Source organism: Macrosteles quadrilineatus, unplaced genomic scaffold, assembly GCF_028750875.1.
Source record: "Macrosteles quadrilineatus isolate MER2022 unplaced genomic scaffold, UCM_ALF_1.0 Scaffold_4__1_contigs__length_99947679, whole genome shotgun sequence".
In the NCBI taxonomy this organism is placed as follows: domain Eukaryota; kingdom Metazoa; phylum Arthropoda; class Insecta; order Hemiptera; family Cicadellidae; genus Macrosteles; species Macrosteles quadrilineatus.
This window is the reverse complement of record NW_026542597.1, coordinates 28973952-28993264: the sequence shown is the minus strand read 5'-3', so window position 1 is coordinate 28993264 and position 19313 is coordinate 28973952. Positions and strand designations below refer to the sequence as shown.

The 19313-nt window shown below is 34.5% G+C and overlaps 1 protein-coding gene across 1 annotated transcript in view; it reads right to left on the bottom strand.

Moving 5' to 3' along the window:
* Nucleotides 1-507: 507 nt before the first annotated feature.
* Nucleotides 508-19313, bottom strand: part of LOC128992481 (tyrosine-protein phosphatase non-receptor type 14) — a 34911-nt gene continuing 16105 nt past the window's right edge. Inside the window, exons 12-23 of the mRNA XM_054416072.1 lie at nucleotides 18779-18894; nucleotides 16240-16390; nucleotides 15722-15856; nucleotides 14736-14889; nucleotides 13170-13361; nucleotides 11189-11358; nucleotides 9958-10082; nucleotides 8850-8943; nucleotides 5939-6124; nucleotides 5305-5464; nucleotides 5027-5190; nucleotides 508-3162 (exon numbers count right to left, since the gene is read on the bottom strand). Coding sequence (XP_054272047.1) covers nucleotides 3034-3162; nucleotides 5027-5190; nucleotides 5305-5464; nucleotides 5939-6124; nucleotides 8850-8943; nucleotides 9958-10082; nucleotides 11189-11358; nucleotides 13170-13361; nucleotides 14736-14889; nucleotides 15722-15856; nucleotides 16240-16390; nucleotides 18779-18894 — 1776 coding nt within the window. The 3' untranslated portion in view covers nucleotides 508-3033. The remainder of the gene's footprint in view (nucleotides 3163-5026; nucleotides 5191-5304; nucleotides 5465-5938; nucleotides 6125-8849; nucleotides 8944-9957; nucleotides 10083-11188; nucleotides 11359-13169; nucleotides 13362-14735; nucleotides 14890-15721; nucleotides 15857-16239; nucleotides 16391-18778; nucleotides 18895-19313) is intronic.

Genomic DNA, 19313 nt, shown 5'->3' with positions numbered 1-19313 from the left:
ACTTTGGCCTAACTGTACTACAAGTATTTCTGTATTTGAAATAAAAATGTAAAGTGTTTCAACATTCAAATTCTTATGGTCAAAGGGTCTTATATGATATTATTTGATAAAAAACATTAATTTCGTCTTCCACTATCGCAGCAAAATTCTGAACATCTCCCGCGGTTGTGTTTCCAAGGCAAAATCTAAAACAAATTTACGTAGATTTTTTTGAAAAAAGGTCGCCGTTGAGTAGATAAATTACAAATCAAAATAAGCAATTAAAAAATGGTATTGTATTGACAGGCAAAAACACCTTGGCAAATGAATATCATAAATAAGTATAATTTGGAGTTATAAAACTACCCAAAAGGTGTTGGAAAACTAGCAGGAAAGAATCTATTCTTAAATAGATTACTCGTACAAAAGATGAGAAAAGTAGCAACTGATTTAACCAAAGATAAAGGATCACATTACAATTACAAATAATCAATTAACATTATGTCAAAAATAGCGTTTATTCTATAACTTTGGTTAAAATAAGAATTTTGAACACATAAATTAAGGCCGTACAACTACATAAGCTAAAATTCATATAATACACAATACCTCAACTGCAATACGTAATACAATTTTAACATAAAAATAAATATACATATTATTTAATAGTGATCTAAATACAATGAAGATTTTTATAAATAGCAACCATCGATAAAGGACACAAAAATTTAATTTCATAAAACTGAAACTATATACATTAAGTACAAACAATAAATACATATAGCATGAGATCAGAAATAAAAACACAACCAAAGGGAAGTAAAAGTAGTTAAACAAGATCTACATAACAAGGAAACATTCAAAAACCTCTTGGACATTTAATACAAAATATACAATCTGGTCATGCACAATAGAAAACAACAAAGACCACAAAACTATCTTAATGTAGAGTTAACACAGAATAATATCATTTCATTGCTCAAAATACAGTCATGGCCAGCAGCAATATATTTAAATAAATTATACATTTGAAGATTTATGGTCCAATAGGCCACAGTAAAAAGGCTGGAGCATTTAAACAAAATTTGAAATCATAAGTTAATACAACAGTCAGCAAACTCAGCCCCCCAAACTTAACAGTACATATTGTTTAGTAAACCGATATTTATTTGAACATGAATTGGACTGTGAAGGTGTAATTTACGAAACTGGTGGCAAACTATAGAACTCGGTAGCTCCACAGGGTGAGTTTGTAAAAAATTTGTCAGAGTTTGTAAAAAATGACAAAATATTAAGAAAATCGGTTGTCCGAGGTTCATTTGTCCAAGGTTTGATAAATAGCTAATAATATTTAATTAAATCAACTGTCCAAGTTTTCATTTGCCAAAGGTTATTAAATTATTTTTAATTATATTAAAAAATCAGTTGTACGAGCTTTCATTTGTCCGAGGTTTTTAATTATTAAAACAGAAAGTAAATGAAAAATAAATTTTAAAAAATAAAAAGTAAAAAAAAAATATTGAAATATCATTTGTCCGAGATTTTAACTGTTTGAGTATCATCAGCGCCAATAGTCACACAGTACCTCGCCATGTGGATCTAGGGTTCCTTGTGGATGAGTCAGTTGCTAGCCAGTCCTAAAGCTCACATACAGCTCACAAGAGCGTGTGAAGTGTTCTGTTAGTCAGAAACTTTCTCTCTTAAAGTTGTATGGAATTTAAATTAATTTACATAGAAAAAACTTGTGTGGTATTTTGAATAACTCCTGTATTTCAATGTTTTGGTGCTGTACATTCAGAACCTCTATTCAGGAAATAAATGGAAAATGTACCATACGGTTAAATTGAATTTTTAGCACTTTTTCTCAATTTTTTTTGTGTGGCATGCTTCTGGTCCACACTATGCTGAGTTTGTAAGACTTAACTGTATTACACATTTAACTTTTTAAAATAATACATATTTCAAATCAATAAGACATAAAACATTTGTTCATGGTATTTTACTATTTTATGTTAAACTACTTCCTTATATGTGACAACTGACAATATAAATTATTACAGCAAGGAAAAGGAATATTCAAATCGGTTTAAACAATCCAAGCATACTCAAGTTTTATGTAAACATGACTAAGGCACCACATATTATTAACAGGCCACCAATTTCTGTGTGTTTAAACAGTCACAACTATGGTATTAAACTGGCAAAATTACAAATGTAAATACTACATAGAAAGATGTTTTACGAGAAACTTAAGATTTATCAGGCACCAGACAAAGGCACAAGAGTGCTTCAAGCATTCTACACAGTCTAAAGAAGTTAGAGATACAGTTAGAAGAATAAGAAAAAATAGCATTACAAGTTCATTGCATCATATCCTAAGACATATTATTTAATAACTTATCAAAGAAAAATTATTGCATTGAAAAATCAATCGATTTGTCATCAATTCTATTCTCTCCTCTAATTAATAGTTTAAAAACATATTATAAAACAATGTACAGTAAACATTTAAAATACATGGTATATGACATTGTATTTATAAAGTTTAATCAGTTGTTTTTGACTACACAACTTAAGATTGCTTATCACATTAGGGTTTAAAAACCTATCTGATATTTTTTAATTTCCTAACATTTTAGAGTTTTTTTAAACAGCCTACAAGGCTTTACCGAAAATAGATTGACCATTTGACTACAATCAAAACGGATAAATATATTATGCATTTACCAATACAAATATGCATACTCCAAACTAGATTTACAATGTTTTACTACAGTTAAATTCACTATGTGATCCAAAAAATGAATTCATTAAATCACTGAATTCATCAAGCCGTTAAAATCTCTGTAAAGAACTAAAAGATGTTTGCCTTAACGAGTTTTAAAAACTTAAGAATATTATACATATTCTATGGCTTCTCTTCCTTCAGTTTACGTTGTTATTGTCAAACAAGTTTGATCATAAACTACCGGAAGCATGAAGTGTGTTGACGAAGGCAGCTTATCCAGGCACAGCCAAGGTTGGAAGACTAGGTCTGGTCTCGGTCCCTCGGGATCAGATAAGGCGTGAGTTCTTGAGGTAGAATATGAGCAGTGAGTGGACGAACCTGTACTGCGCCACTGACTGCACCATCATCGTGCGCTGTTGCCGCAGTAGTGACACCACCCGCGGGATATCTACCTCCTGTCAATACAAGTTAATTTTCAATAATACTATATGGTACTTCAATAATACTAAGTTAGTTTTCACAACAACTAGTTTTTACAAGCGTAGCTGCTAAACGGGTCTAGATAAGTCTTTTAGAGAAGAATCGCTATTTCACTTCCTCAGTCTTCTTGTATAATCTTTGATAACTTGGAATGGTGTATTTCAGTTTGTTTGGTTGGTAAGACTCTTAAAGTCAGCTGGTGTCAGTATGCCCTTTTAGCATGGACGAGACGACTGCAAATGCTGGCAGTCAAACATAACCTCTAAAACTTTAACAGCGATTATCTCAAAAGATCAGTGAGATAGGCCCATTTAACAGCCCCGCTTCAATTATTTACTAAATTTTAAATCAATCCAAATTCATTCAATCAAACAATTAATAATCTATTCTATATATATAATACGCTAAGCCGATTTTTGTAAACAGAACTCCTCCCTCATTTTTGGACCGATTTTAATGATTAAAGTGTCAAAAAAATTGCTCTGATCTGTAGTTTTGCAAAGTGTTTTTCATTTTTTGAAATCTTTATTAGTTTGGGCAGGATCTTCCATCAAAGTTGGGTTTTCTCCCATAAGATTAACATGGGGGAATCCGAATATTTATTTGGAAACTTTGTCTCCACTAATTTGAGAGAACGGCTGGGCGTAGAAGCTTGGTTGAGGTGTCCAAAGAAATATCTTGGTCTTTAGATGAGTTATCAAAAGAAAAACAAAGTAAATTCCCTCAGGGCTCTGCCCCAGAAGCCTTTAAAGATCCCTCCACAGATTTGTTTACATTTTGGCCATGTGGATAATACTTTTAATGAAACAGCTGTTAATTTTTGAATTGTATTTTGAACAACGCACATTTATTGGGAGTTACTGAACTGTCCAAAAGAAGTATTTGCAATGTTATTTTCTGATTTTAAAATTGATTTTCTTCTGTATCATGTCGTGTTTTGCAATATAACGTTCCATTACAAAACCAGTGGAAAATCCTTTTATCACAGTAGCTCTTACAATTATTTCTTATTGAACTATCTTATATCTATTGTACGGGTTGGTGTCTGCCTTTTTCACCACTTTTGGCTATATTTTATTATATTATTCTTGACAGATCATCATAGGTTCATGAGATTATTGTCATACATGTTTTCAATCATTGGGAAAATCTTTGAATGTGTAATACAATACAAAATAATACAAGTGCAGAAGTGTCTTATTAGCTTTAACAGTAACCCCACAACCAATTTCTCAATACTATGCTAGAGGGTTATTCATTGGCACAGAAGTACGATATGAACTGACGCGACGTGACGAAGGAAAAATCAAACTTGCACTGTAACGGATGGACCTCCACCGATCGTTAGAACGGATGGTTGAAGTTAGAACGTGTCTTCTCAACAAACAGATATTTTTTCTCAAATAAAATCATAGATTAATATTTATCACACTGATGAAATCGCGGAAGTTTTTAACTATAAAAGATCAAACAATACAATTTTAATACTACCCATCTAAAGGTTTTTCCAAAAGAAGAGATACCATTTAACATACTAATAATAACTCCGATGACGTACGGTATGGGAAATATTTTATTCATTGAATGATCAACCATTTGGTAACTAACGCAATTAATATCATTATTGTTTTTACACTTATTACTCTCTAAACAATGCTAAATGCTCAAAATATGTATAATTTCACTCAATTTATCACAGTTAGATGAATTGGCGTAAGCCGTGAAAGTAACCGTCTATTTTGACGGGTTTCACCTAGTTTTATATCAATTCATTAAATAATTACCATAAATTTAAATGGCAATTACATTGTTATTGTTACCACGAGACCACATACAGACCTGGTTGTGGTCGAGTGAATACAGCAGCAGATCACTAAGCACAGTGACAGCCGAGGGACCAATACCAGTAGAGCAGTGGACCAACACAGGAGGGTTGTGATTGTGGCCAGCAGGGATCTCTGTCACTATGTGCTGCCTCACCGAGCTCAACTCCTCTAGGAAACCTGATCAAATACGACAATTAAAATTGGCATAGCAACTAATCTCAAATCATATAAGTACCACACTTTCATAAACGGTAATCAAACGATACATCAAGACAATGAAACATAACTTACCTAAAAAGTGCGACACAGCTGTTGGACAGCCGTGATCGCCCCACTCGGAGTACTGCAGTAGCCAGATGCCTCGTGACCTGTGTGATGGAGAGTGGTAAAGTCTCAGCTTGCTGGTCACACAGTGGCCAGTCTCCTGGGATAGTTGTCTGTACACCTCCAGCTGTAACAGCGCCACCACGTCATCGACGTTTTTAACTACTCTTATTGAAATCACCTAGTTTGATTTTTGAATGCTTTGTGCTTAGATTGGTAGTTGTGACAGTAATAATTTTGAATTGACCAGTTCAGAATCATTTTGGATGGCAAGTACCAATGATTGCCGTTTTAGTTCATCCCGCAGCTTGGAATTGATTCGGTTGTTTACAAGGTTTCACCACTAACATGAAAAAAGTTTTAAAATGTGCTTTTTGGAAAGTGCTGCTAAACTGAACTTTTGAGTGTTCCATGTTGTTTGTCCAAGCGCCAGGAACAACCAATGTAAAATTTAAACAAACTGGAGTGCAAAACCTGTACTGCTAGCTATTAAGGCAACTTAAAAGTATTCCTAATCATAAAGGGTAAAAGACTTCAACAATACACCAGATTTGAAATCCATTTAAAAGACTATTACAGATTTACAGATTTAGACTATTACCTCTCCAAACTCCAGATGGTGTTCAGTAGATGGGGGCCAGTAAGGGACTTGACTAGAAGGGTCATCCAGCAGAGCTACCACCAGGTAGACATCTGCCTCCCACACCATCTGCCAGAAGCATGCTAGGGTGGACGGCAGTGGACTCTGGGCAGCTATATAGAACCGTTGGTGAGACCCTACTGTAGCCTGCCAACAAGTACACAAATTCAATCATCATATTTAGCAGTAATGTCAGTAATCTATAATTTTGTACTTAAATGCCCTTTTTCTCAACCAACTGGAACCGAACTCTACTCGGATCAGCGAGAATGTGGAATAAGCGGTTTTCTGTGATTTTACCGTGACAGCAAAAGATGTTTTCGATCTCTCTGTGACCGCAGAATGATGTTTTTATGACCGCAGAAGATATTCACAGTTTCACCATAACCGCAGAAGATGTTCTCGATTTCATGCAATCTTCGTTCAGACATCCTCAAAAATAATAATTAATTCAAAATTTTAGTTTGGAATGGACGGATTTTTTTAACAACGGGGTTTGTAATAGCAGGACACTAACTGTATATATTATATAATTGGATCTAATAATATTTTAAGTGTACGGTACACCTAATGCAAGTTCTTGTTTTTTTTAAACGTCACATTGAGATTTCATTTAGGTTTTATGAAGCAATCCTATTTTTGTCCCAATGAAACATGTGAGCCATTAACAAATCTGATTTCATAGCTAAAACTAGCAGACGTTTGATATTGTGTTTTGTTATTCCTGAAATTTGATTTTAAACTAATCCTTCTTTACAAGGAAAAACATCCTCTTCTCTTAACAATTCCTATTTACTTACATTTCTGTATCATTTTCTTCTTATAAAATACTATAAATCAACCACCCAGCCCAAGAGAAAACTCTTGAAAAAACATTTATAGAAGATATCCCCAATGATGCCTCACAATAACAGAGATGTGGTTGTCTTGATACAGCTTTGTCTTAGAACACGCTTTAAACTTCTTTTTAACATTTTTCCACCCCAGAAAAATTTTTTATCTACAGCGTATGTTAATTTTGATCAAAAACTCATACCTATCATTATGTGTATATTTCATTTTACTATTTCAAAATCCATCCACCTAAAATCTTCTATCCATCTATTTAATTCCATAAGCGAATCAGTCCACCACGAAATATCTCGAGCTAGGGAAAAGGTCGCATGGTTGTTGAGGATTCATTTTAGAGCTTAAGGTCCAAGGACGATGGGAAAAATATCAGAAGTGTCAAAAATTACCCCTGCTCTGCTCCACAGGCCGTCAAAGGTCCAGTCATTTTCTACTGGAAGTACTTCTACAGTGTTTTTATAAGCTGTTTAAAATATACCAGCTTATGTAAACATTGTGTCTTTGTATGTTTTATTGATTTTGGTGTTCTGTTTTTTAGGTTAGAATGGCAATGCAGTGTTAAAATGTATCGTGTTAGGAAAAGGTCTCGACTAAATGTGTAAAAAAGTGTGTTTATGATTTCAGTTTGTATACATAACTAAAAATCACCAATCACTGCTATATAGTCCCCTAATTAAATAGAAAAAAGGTGACTAAAAGTCAAAATGTTTCGTAATATTTGTAAATTTAGATTTATTTGTCTTGTAGTTTCAAATAAAATTACAGTATACAATTTTTTTTTGTAAGTATGCAAATTTGTTTACTATAAACAAAATATGTTTTACAAATAAAAAGACTAAAACTGACAGGTAACTGAAATTGTTGGTAAAAGGTAAACTTACTGATAAGAATATTTAATCTGTCATATTTTTTATAACTCTGACTTTTATATCTTTACGTTAAACTACTACTAATACTCAAATTCTCACTTTTAATAAATAAGACTAACTAACAATACTAACAAAATAGGTAACATCTAACAAAAGGACATGAAGCTAAGCACTTATCTACTAATATTTATAGGAGGCATGCAGAATCACAATCATGCATTAGAGGTATCATGCACAACCCTCTAGCGTAGAGCTCTGGACAAAGATGGCCGCTGTAACAGAGAACCACGCATTACAAAGCTTACATGCAGACACTAAGATTGTAAGTTGCTCTGCTCTCAAACACTAGAGTTTAAGTCTTAAGTTAACATAATTAAATAAACCTCCATAACGGGATTACATTAACAGACATTGCTTAATCTAGACGTTTGCAAATTACATACAGTAGACTCCATCTTATCCGGACACCTCGGGACCGAGGCCAGTCCGAACAACGGGTTTTTTGGTTAAAAAGACGTCCCCAAAAACTCGTTAAAACGGACCGTTTAAATGCATAATGTATAAGCCAATACAGTATTTGACTTAAGTTTAGAAGATCATTGTATTTAGACACGTGATCACTGGTCTCAAATCTTTCCCACGAGAACAGTCAGTTCAATCTAGGATAAATAGGTTTCAATAGGAGTCTAAGGGTGGTTTGTTAAAAAAAAAATATATATCTTACTTGATTTTACTCCATATTTTTATCTCAAATAATATATTTTCATTTCCACTAAGATATTTAGAGTTCTAAATTCAGTAAAATTCTCTCAAGCTAATGTACTAATTAATCATTGCTTGTTTTGGCAAACTTACTTTACACATTTTGTGTGTTCCTTGTGCTAGCAATCTAAGCCGGGTATTCATTACACTTTTTTTATTGTGTGATAATCGGGAAAAAATTTTTTTTATATACTATTTATTAAAATTTAATAAAGCTAAAGGAAATCCTTTTATCATGCACGTTTGCTACAAAGCGGATATTTCTACATAAATTTAGGATCTAGGCTCACTGTCAATTATATGATCAAATAAAAAGCTACAAAACGATTATAAATAAAGGTAATTAATGCGTAACCAAGAGATGCTATAAAACAATGAAATTATGAGTTTACCGTGATATGTGAAGCATTGATATAACCAGTCTTGTTCTCCTTGGATGGGGAAAGCCGAACTCTGTTCTCTTCATAAGGTAAAACATCCTTAAACCTGTTCAGGAACAATTACAAAAATTAGGATATGTGCAAAAAATTACATTTACATGGCAAACAATGAGGCCATGAGATTTATTCAACTCATTTATCAACTTAAATATTCAATTCAAATTTAATACTTGTATCCACCATCAAGACTAATGTAATATACACATTCTTTATAAGGCTACGGCCACACGGGCGTTTTTTCACGCAAGAACGCAGCGTGAAAAAACGCAAGAAATATGAGCAGCATTAAATGTAATGAGGTATGCCACACGCAGTGTGTTTTCCCGCAGTAGCAGGCGCCTATTTGTTTCAATACTAGTCAAATTTTTCGCGTGTTTTCACGCTGCGTTTGTGCGTGAAAAAAACGCCCGTGTGGCCGTAGCCTAATGGACAGGATTTTAAAATGAATTACTGTGGAACTTGGGTCATTCAAAATCCAAAAAGAATTGGACCATCCAAAAATCTTAATTAGATAACTTAATTACTTGTTGTGGTGTTTTCAGACCAATTAATTAACAGTTAAATAAAAAAGGTTAAAATACCTGATGTCTTCTTTTTGAAACCATAAAAAATTAGACAATAGCCCAAACAAATGCCATGTTAAATGACAAAATGTAGATAATAGCCAACTAATGTTTTGAATGCTTTTGTGTTTCGTTTGTGAACCTTCGAGACCTCTTCACGCAAGATTAGTTCTTATACAGTGGATCTAGTGATGGCATTCGCAACGAAATGTGCATACTTCTGTAGGATAAACTTGGACCACAAAGTGACAATGAGGAATTTCAACCTTTTAATTTGTTAATTAGATAGGCCTAATAAGCTTATTAATGTAGAACATAAAAATAGAATGGCCACACTTTTGAATATCTTCTTATTGTTGTTGAACATAAAAATGTGATGATTATTTTTCAGTGATAGGGAACTGTTGATGACTAACACAGGGTGGGAAAGAATTGCTTTAAGCACATGAAGACACATAAGAAGAAGAATCGTACAATTTAATCAAAACATAACCAACCTGTTACGACTTGCGTTGTCCGGGTGAAGAGCAGTGCTGAAGTCTGGGTTCACTTTTTGTTTGGGAATTTTCTCAAACTCAAAGAATAACTGATTGTCTACTAATTTCCTCTCCAGCAATTGGCACTGCAAAACCACATGTTTGATATTCCATACAAATGTAAAAAAAATACCAAAAAGGATTGGTAATGGCTTCAAACACAACAAACAATTTTTAAGGACATTGTAGTTTTATTAGATTTATACATTTCACTTTCACCTAGAATCAAGATTTAGCTAACACTATAAAGAAGTTCAATGCATATTACTGGGTAGAAATAAGAGAAGCCTCAACAATTTAATTTTGCAACATTGCATTTAAATAATGAGTTTTATAAAAGTCTTTTAAATTTTTTTTCTTTGTACTTTTTCTACAAAAATTCAAAAAAAAAATGTTTTCAAATTATAATTACTTCAAATTAGTTACTTAACACGTTCGCTACTGCAATAGTACAACATTTTTCATTCACATGGACCAGCGACGCACATATGCTAACGGTTTCCACCCATGGACTGCCGTTGCATTTATGTCGGGGTTCTAATGTTATAATGCTTATATCTTTGTAACGGTCTATTTGAAGGCACTGAACTCTCTGCAGTCGTCTTCAGAGATGTCTGACGCACAACTGCGTCGCTTGGTCTGTGGATATAGTGATTTTTGACATCATATGATAGTTGGAAAAACTGGTCTTTACTTTTCTGCATCACTGTATGTATGTATGCAGTATGTGTATGCTGCATTATCCTATGTAGCTTTTATATTAGTTCAGTTATAAACTGTTCTTGAATAATCTGTTTTTTTTTTACTTACTTTCACCTAAAAACACTAAAAAATGAACTGTCGCATATATGCGACGTTTGGTCTATTTCAAGAAAACTATGTTAATTTTCACTATTGTCTTCGCTGTAGACCGGGCGTCGCTTATATGCGACATTACAAAAGGTTATAAAAAATAAAAAAAAACAAGAATAAATTATTCACAAACACGATTGTAGCGTATTACAATGTAAATGATCACTGTTTTACAGGTTTTCGCCAGTGGTCTGTGTGTAATGTTATCCAAGTGACAGTCGGTCTATGTGTAAGATTCAAATGTATACCTCGGTGTGTGGCAATGACCGCGGCGTCACATATACGCGACGCTCAGTAGCGAACGTGTTAAACATGCTCCTTAAACAATGTAAACAGTTACCATTGTTTCCTTGGAGATGGTTGGGGGTAGAGGTAGTCTTGGACCCAGGTCGCCATGACTGCTGGTGGAGCCGGCATGTTTTGACTTGCCCCGCCCCAGCAGTCCGCCCCACTTGGGTCGTTGCTTGCCTTGCTTGGAGCTATCACTGCTGCGCAACGATCCTGACGAATCTGGGTGACAGAGAAACACAAAATCATTATTAGTTTCATGTTTTGTCTACTCTCCTCCCCCAATGAGTATTTGAAACATTGCGTCACGACCACGTTTTGTTTTGGGGGTCAAGAATGAAGAAAAACTATTTTCATCCAGTATAGGGGTTTCCATAGTCCGATCATGGCAGTATACAAACTCATTTCACCAGGTACAGGTTCAGAGAGACATATTCATTTCTTGCACCCTTTCAAGTAATCACAAAAGAGAAAAAATAATCCTTGAACAGACAATCTAATGTTATACATTCAAAATAATATGTTTTAGAGTGCTGCTGCACACTGCATATTTATGGAAAAAGATCCATTCTCTTAGGGACGGTAAGCAGTTACAACAAAATCAAAACTATTCAGTATTTCTGTAATGAGGCATACACGAGGAATAAAAGAAAAGTTCAAGGATCTTCTTAAAGTACCTAAAGCCCCTTTCAACAGATTTTGGTTATTTGTTCAGCAAAAGCAAAAATATTATTAAGGTAATCTTTATTTATCTCTAATCATTTTGTTATGGAATTGAATAATGAATTTAAAAGAGCTCACCACACTCTCTCAGTAGTTAATCAAAGTCTTAAGACGGGATCACGAAAAGACAAAAATGTATTGTAATCTGCCACCTTTGACTTCGCAGTTCAATTGACTTAGACTCCATAAACCCATTCACAGTTGAAAGGCTAAGCACTCCCCTACTACGGCAAAGTAAATAATCTTGGCATATCTTTCAACTCTTCACTTACTTGGGACACAACAGTTACGGACACACGAAAAAAGGTTTTTTCCTCCATACATTCACTGAAAAGATTGCAGAACTTTTTGCCACAAGACACTAAACTTCATTTGAACAAATCACTTGTACTGCCCCACTTCAGTTACTGCAACTCATTGATCAATGACATGACTGTGATTCAGGTGGGTATGATCCAGCAGTCTGTTTGAGATTTGTCTACATTGTCTGCGGCGTGAAGAGCATATCACGCTATACTACCTTGAAGCAAACATCTCAAAATTTTGGCATTGGTTTTTTTTTTTTTTTTTTTAAATATTTTACATCTGATTTTAAATTTGTGTCTCAGGGTAGTTCACGAATTTCTCGGTCTTCTTCGATCACATTGCGTATACCTCATCATGTGACCACCGCTTATGACAGGGCTTTTCTTGTTACCGCTTGCCGTCTTTGGAATGGCCTACCCCTGCACATAAAATCCCTTGAAAAACGTTCCCAGTTTGTGGCGGTACTAAAAAATCTCTAATTTGAGCAAATGGTCTCGGCTAGCGTGTTCTAGAGCTTCTGTGTCTGCGCGATTGCTGGTGCGTGTGCATGTAAGTGTTTTTTTTTTGTTGTTATTTCTATTTATTATTATTTTGTTAAATTGCATTTTTGTTTCATCTGTTCTTGATTTGTTAAATATGTAAATTTATTTTAGATTGAGATATCTCATGGTATTTTTATTTCTTTATATTAACGTTTGTCAGGTTAAGTGTAAGAGAGGACCATGTGGCCCTAACTTTGTCTGGTAAAATAAAAAAATGTTCATTTCATTTCATTTAAAATTCCATGGGTAAAGAAGGCCACTTAGATGGTTATGCTGCATTTACTACTCAACTCATCTCAGACCAGAATAGTTAAAAAGTAAAAAGAAAAGAAAAATATTTTATTCCAACAGGCATAGTTAAGGCTACAAAACAATTGCAACGATAGTAACACACCTAAACCTACTACAGATATTAATCAACTCTACGACTATTAAGAGACACAGTAAGCCTACAACACTAACCTATACTGTCATTGACGGGTGCTTTAGGTGGCAGGGTGGCGGTGGTAGGCGGGGCAGTGGTTGGGACTGAGGCGGAGACAGCCCTCGTCATCTCCGGGGCTGACTGGATACTAGACGTGCGACTGCGGGGCTCCCCACCCTCCTGCTGCCAGGGCAGAGGTACGTTCTCATAGATAGGCTCTGTCCCGACACCTGTGCAGTTAGCCAGGGTTAGGTAATATTAAAAGTTATGGGGGGTTTAAGCAATAAAAGACGTACACAATGTTTACAAATCCTACATCAGATAAGACCCTACTGCACATTAAAAATTGCATATTTTCAACACTTTCTGCATAAAAATCCTTGGATTGTTTGAATACATATCCCTCACTAACTTAAGCAAACAAGATAATATCATGGGTAAAAACATACTCCCTTCGTAGATTTCTCTTCCTTATGGAACAGCTGAAGACAGTTTTATTGTTAGTTCTGTACTGTGTACTGCAAAGATTGTGTTTTGTTTACAATTTGATTCTGATTTTTTTCAGTAATTTAAAACCTAATTTAGCCAAAATAGTACAATCTAATCATAAACAATAACTCGTCCCCTAGTTATATAAGCAAACAGAAAAGCATTAATCAAGAAATTAATCCTAAAATAAAAGAAACAAAATATTGTCAACACTAGCGCCCAGTGTCACCACTCACCGTAAATAAAATATACATGAAAACGAGCTTTAAAATTTACAATGGGATGAGAAGACTTGTGTTGGTTATTCTATGATAATATTAATTTCTAATATTATGTAGTTTTTGAAACTAAAAATACATTAAATTCAAATACGCTAAGTTTGTTTTAAAGTATTGAAACTAAGATAAATTCCACAAAAAAATATAATTTTGTCGAAAAACCTAACTTACACAGTTCCAAAATCAGCTTCATGACTTCAAGGTATCCATCACTAAACGCAAACAAACCTATATTTGACATTTGATCACAGCTAACTGCATGGGAGTGACATGGAGCATTACAAAAGAGATTGAATTACAATTGAGCCAAATAATTACACAGGAAGGGCAGAGCCAGGTGCCGTAAGGTGGGGATTGTTTACAAACAGCAGAGTAAATCTGACTGTACTGGTATATCATTAATTATACATGCTATTTCATTGTTCACTTAGGGATAAGAGAATTTTCATTGTGTAATTAATTTTACTTTACAACGCTTAAATTATTTTAGTAAACAAATTTTACTACTAGTAAAAAAATATTAGTTTTTTTTTTACCCATGGAAACTTGTGTGTTAAGTTATTTATCACTTTGCAATAGAAATGATCAACAATTAACACAATTAAATTTGTAGACTGTTGAGGTTTGACAAAAAATAGAATCTCAAACAACTAGTTTTATATCATCAAGTCATTGTTAATGTTGTTTTAACTAATTTATTTATTGTATTGATGAGATGATTGTTTTCATTAACATTTTGTGTTCCTAAAATAAATTTTAATTAGTTTCATATACAGTTATGAGTTTAACACGTTCGTTACTCTATCCCCGACCTGGACACCTGAGCTACATTCTGACCTTGCGATGTTGACGTGGAGTATTGCTGGTTGTTGTTGAAGGCCATCACATGCTGTTGTGCCACTTGCTGTTGCTGGGTCATCAACGCACCACCTCTGCTCATGTAGTACATGATGTTGCGATCATCATAGACGTTGTGCAACTCTTCTATGTGCTGCAAAAAATACCAAGACAATAAAACATTAGTATTCTGACCAACCTGATGAACTTTGTCCATAGAAAGTGCAAGGTATCTCCCATGAACTGTATTAGTTTTTTTAAATTGATGTTTGGCTTAAAATTGCACACAAGTCATATTAAAATTTAAATACCACTGTAAAGATTTGCTTTAAATTGTAAAGGGAAGAGAATCCTGTATTCTTGTATAAAATTAAAGACAATGATCAAATATACAGAATTATTTTTCTTTAATAGGGGGCAGAACAGGTTTTCTTTTTAAGAATTTCCCATATAGGGAATAAAAACATTTGGATGATTGGGTTTTAATTTAAATTTGGATATTTTACAGAAAATACAGAAGTTTTTGAGTCAAAACGAGCATTTACTGTTGCAATTGCAGAAAGCGTCTGCAAAGATTTAGCGATTGAAAAATTAATGTTTTCGCTGGGACCGCAGATGACGATTATGATTTTCCGTGACCGCGGGAAACAAAGATGATGTATACAAGACCAAGAAATATATTCAAGATTATGCCGCAGTCATGGAAAAAGGTTACATAGTTTCCATGACCGCATGAGAAAATTATGTGAGCAGGAGTACACAACCACAAGAGAATTTTTACATTTTGCCGCAATCACAGCTTCTGCCTTCTTTAACAACCATTCTTATTACTGTTCTTTTAAGTTTTTTAAAACTGTAAGAGATTTGGATAGTCAGCGATTCGGACAATTGGAGTTTGGATAATCGGAGATGTATTAAATAATTGTTTAGTGCATTCCTTGGTGATTTGGGTATATTACTGCTGGATGTTAGAGCTCAGAGCTAACCTGCTGTTGGTCATTGGTCAGTATTGCGGCCAGGTTGGGGTAGGTGCGATGAGCCTCGTAGTGGTGGGGGTGAGGGGGAGGATGTTGACCAACCACTCGGGAACACACCAAGTCTGGGCTGGAACCACTCACTTGCTGTTGACAAAAAACCACACATTTATGGCATTTCAAACCAAATGCCAATTAAATTTACCTAATTAAATTAAAATGTACACCAAATATATGGCATTGTTAACACATTGAAAACAACTTCAGGAATGAATCATTGTGTCAGAAAACAATTTTCATCACACAAGAAAATAGTGTATTTTTAACTATTGCATATTGTAAATAAGATTGTATCAAAAAGATTTTATTCATGCCTGGGTGATACAATACAATACATTACAGAGAGGGAAGAAATACTTATATCAAGTATTGCATGGTTTTGATCTACATCAATATAGGGTTTTCTGTTGATGTATAATTGATGTTAAATCATTTATATACAAATCACTGAACTAGCCTACATATTTTACCTGTGTACTGATAAAGGCGTGCATGGGCTGGCCCAGGTTCTGACTGGCCAGGTCAGGTGTGCTGTTACTGCTGTGTCTGTTGATGGGGTAAGGCGGGGGTGGCTTGTACAGGTGTACCAACTGTAGCCCTTGGTCTGTCAACTGCGCTCTCCTGTAGACACGTAAATAATTCGACTATTGTGAGCCTTAAGGTAAAACTAAAATAAATAAATAATTCCTGTCATTGTTTTTTGAGACAATGATGCCACTTTGGTGCATATTTTAAGTGTAAATGAGTAAAGAATAAGGGTCTGTGGGACCTCAATATTTTCAAATATTGGGACCTCAAATGTTGAGGTCCCACATTTACCCTTAAAATATGCACCAATAACTGTCTCAAAAAGCAACTGTGTTAACTATTGACCCAACAGTTGGCGGAGGGTTTGGCTCAGGACAGAAATATTTTCACTGTGAAACTCCGGTCGGGCTGAGCCGAGCTATCATTTTTCCGATGTTAAGCAAACATGTCCGATATGCTACCCAATATCCGAGCTGATAGCAACCACTATGAGATGTTCATGGTTTTGCCTTGGTCGTGAGAGACAGTCGGATATGATGTTCCCAAGACTGTTGAGGATGTTCACAATTCTGTCAATACTGCGGAAGGCATTCACGTTTTTCTCTAGATTTTGCTTTAGATTTTCTCCAAGCCATTGGAAGATGTTCAAGATTTTGCTTTGGCTTCGAAAATGTTCATGATTTCGCCCCAGGCAGCGGAAGATGTTTAGATTTTTTGTTCATGATTTTGCGACCATATGGGGGGGTGGGGGGAGATCATGTATAATATTGTGTTTAAGTCAATACTGTTAGTACAATTAATATAAAAAACCAATCTCAGGCTGAGCCGAGCTTTCATTTTTCCGATAAAACACTTTCCGAAAAAACTAGAGCTTTAGACCTGTTGAGGTAAAAAAGTCTGGTCTATAGCTAGTCTAAGTGAAGAATGGATAAGATGATCTGTGATGCTTTGTTTCTTGACTGACATAAGCTGGTTCTTTAGCCATTAACATTTACTTAGCCTATATTTCAATGATCAAGGACTGCTAGGCATTCTAATCACAATCATTCTCATTGAAATTTTTTTTGTTTTTAGAGTTGACGACTGCCCTGTAAGATTTTAATCACTTTCAGTTATTAAAGCGTTTTTATTAGCTCGCTTTCTTGTCCGGTACAAATTTTGCAATCGATTTTATACTAAGTTCCCGATGAGCCAGAGACTTGAAACTTGAAACATAGCTCACAAATGGATGACAATGCAATATTATATAATTTAATTTTCATATTTCCCTTGGGCTACGCCCCATGGGCTTGTTTTTATAAACCCGCTTTCTTGCAAATTTTGATACTTCCCGATGATCTAGAGACTTGAAACTTGAAACATAGCTCACAAATGGATGACAATGCAATATTATATCATTTAATTTTCATATTTCCCTTGAGCTACGCCCCATGGGCTTGTTTTTATTAGCTCGCTAGTCGCTTCCCTACAAATTTTGATATCAATCCTAAACGAAGTTCCCGATGAGCTAGAGACTTGAAATTTGAAACATAGCTCACAAATGGATGACAATGCAATATTATATCATTTAATTTTCATATTTCCCACGGGATACGCCCCATGGGCTTCCACATTTTCCATGTTTACATTTTGAAAGAATGTAAACATATCAATTAATTTAAGTCAGCTGTAAATACTTAAATTTGACAGTTCGAAGAGCAGAGGTTAAGAGGTACAGGTTCTGCTCCAGATATCCGAAATAAAGTGTTAAATGGCGAGGTTCAGGTAGTACTTTAAATACTTTTAACCATTGTGGAAAGTAACTTTCAATTATAGGCCTACCTTAGGGATATGCCTCATAGATCTATAAAATTCATATTTTAGTTTAATCATTGGATTTAACATATTGACCAACACGATCCGGGTGACATATAATTGGGTTTGTTTTGGCTTGAAACTGTCAGATACTGTACTTGCGAAGGTTTATATATAATAGTTTTGCCAACATATCTGAAAATATGCAAACCAACTGCTGTTCTTAATATAAGAAGGTTTCAACTGAATACTATAAGATCCCCGTGCGTAGAACGGGCACACAGCTAGTAAAATATATTTAACATATTTATACATTAAAGACTAAAAAGTAGAAAATAATTTATTAAATAAAAAACTTTTTTAAAACAAAACGTTTTTAAACGCACTAAAAAGTTGAAAATAATTTGTAAATATGTTGAGAGTATAAATACTTGTAAGAATTAAAACGAAAAACGATGGGTGCATGCAATTAATTGATAATAATACATTAGTTTAATAGGTGAAGGTAATTGTAAATTATCTATTGCATGCACCCCACGTTTTTCGTTTTAAATCTTACAAGTATTTATACTCTCAACATATTTATAAACTATTTTCTACTTTTTAGTGTGTTTAAAAAGTTTTGTTTTAAAAAAGTTTTTTATTTATAAATTATTTATACATTAAAAATAAAAAATAACAACATACCCGTACGTATGTAGACCAGATACTGCATCTTCAGAATGCGCTGGGTCGATGTAGACTCTATCTACCCTTGCAACATCTGGGTAGTGTTTGTAGGCATTGCCATACGACCGGACACCCTGTCAGAAACATGGTATCTTACGGTTACAACACATGCTATTACACAATGAGTGAACTTAAAATATATCTTATTGAACTTAGTTGCTGTCCAATACTGTCTTGAAACTGGTGAGCCTCAAAGGCCGATTTATCGCTCATCACAACACAACTAACATAACCAAAATTTCCCTTACATCTATCTAGGTGAGCATTACTCAACAAAAACGGGTGAAAGATATTGCAGTCCGGAAGTCAAGTTTAGAACTGGTTCAATTGGGTTTTGACAGTTTTGAGAACCGTTTGGTAATAACATGTTGTCTCCCCGGCTTTGGGGCAAAACAAAGTGTGAAGGGATTTGGATAAAAGGTTCAAAAACTATCTTGGTCAGTTGTTGTGTGCAACTAGTGAGGACATGGCCAATCTTTGACAGGGCTTGGCA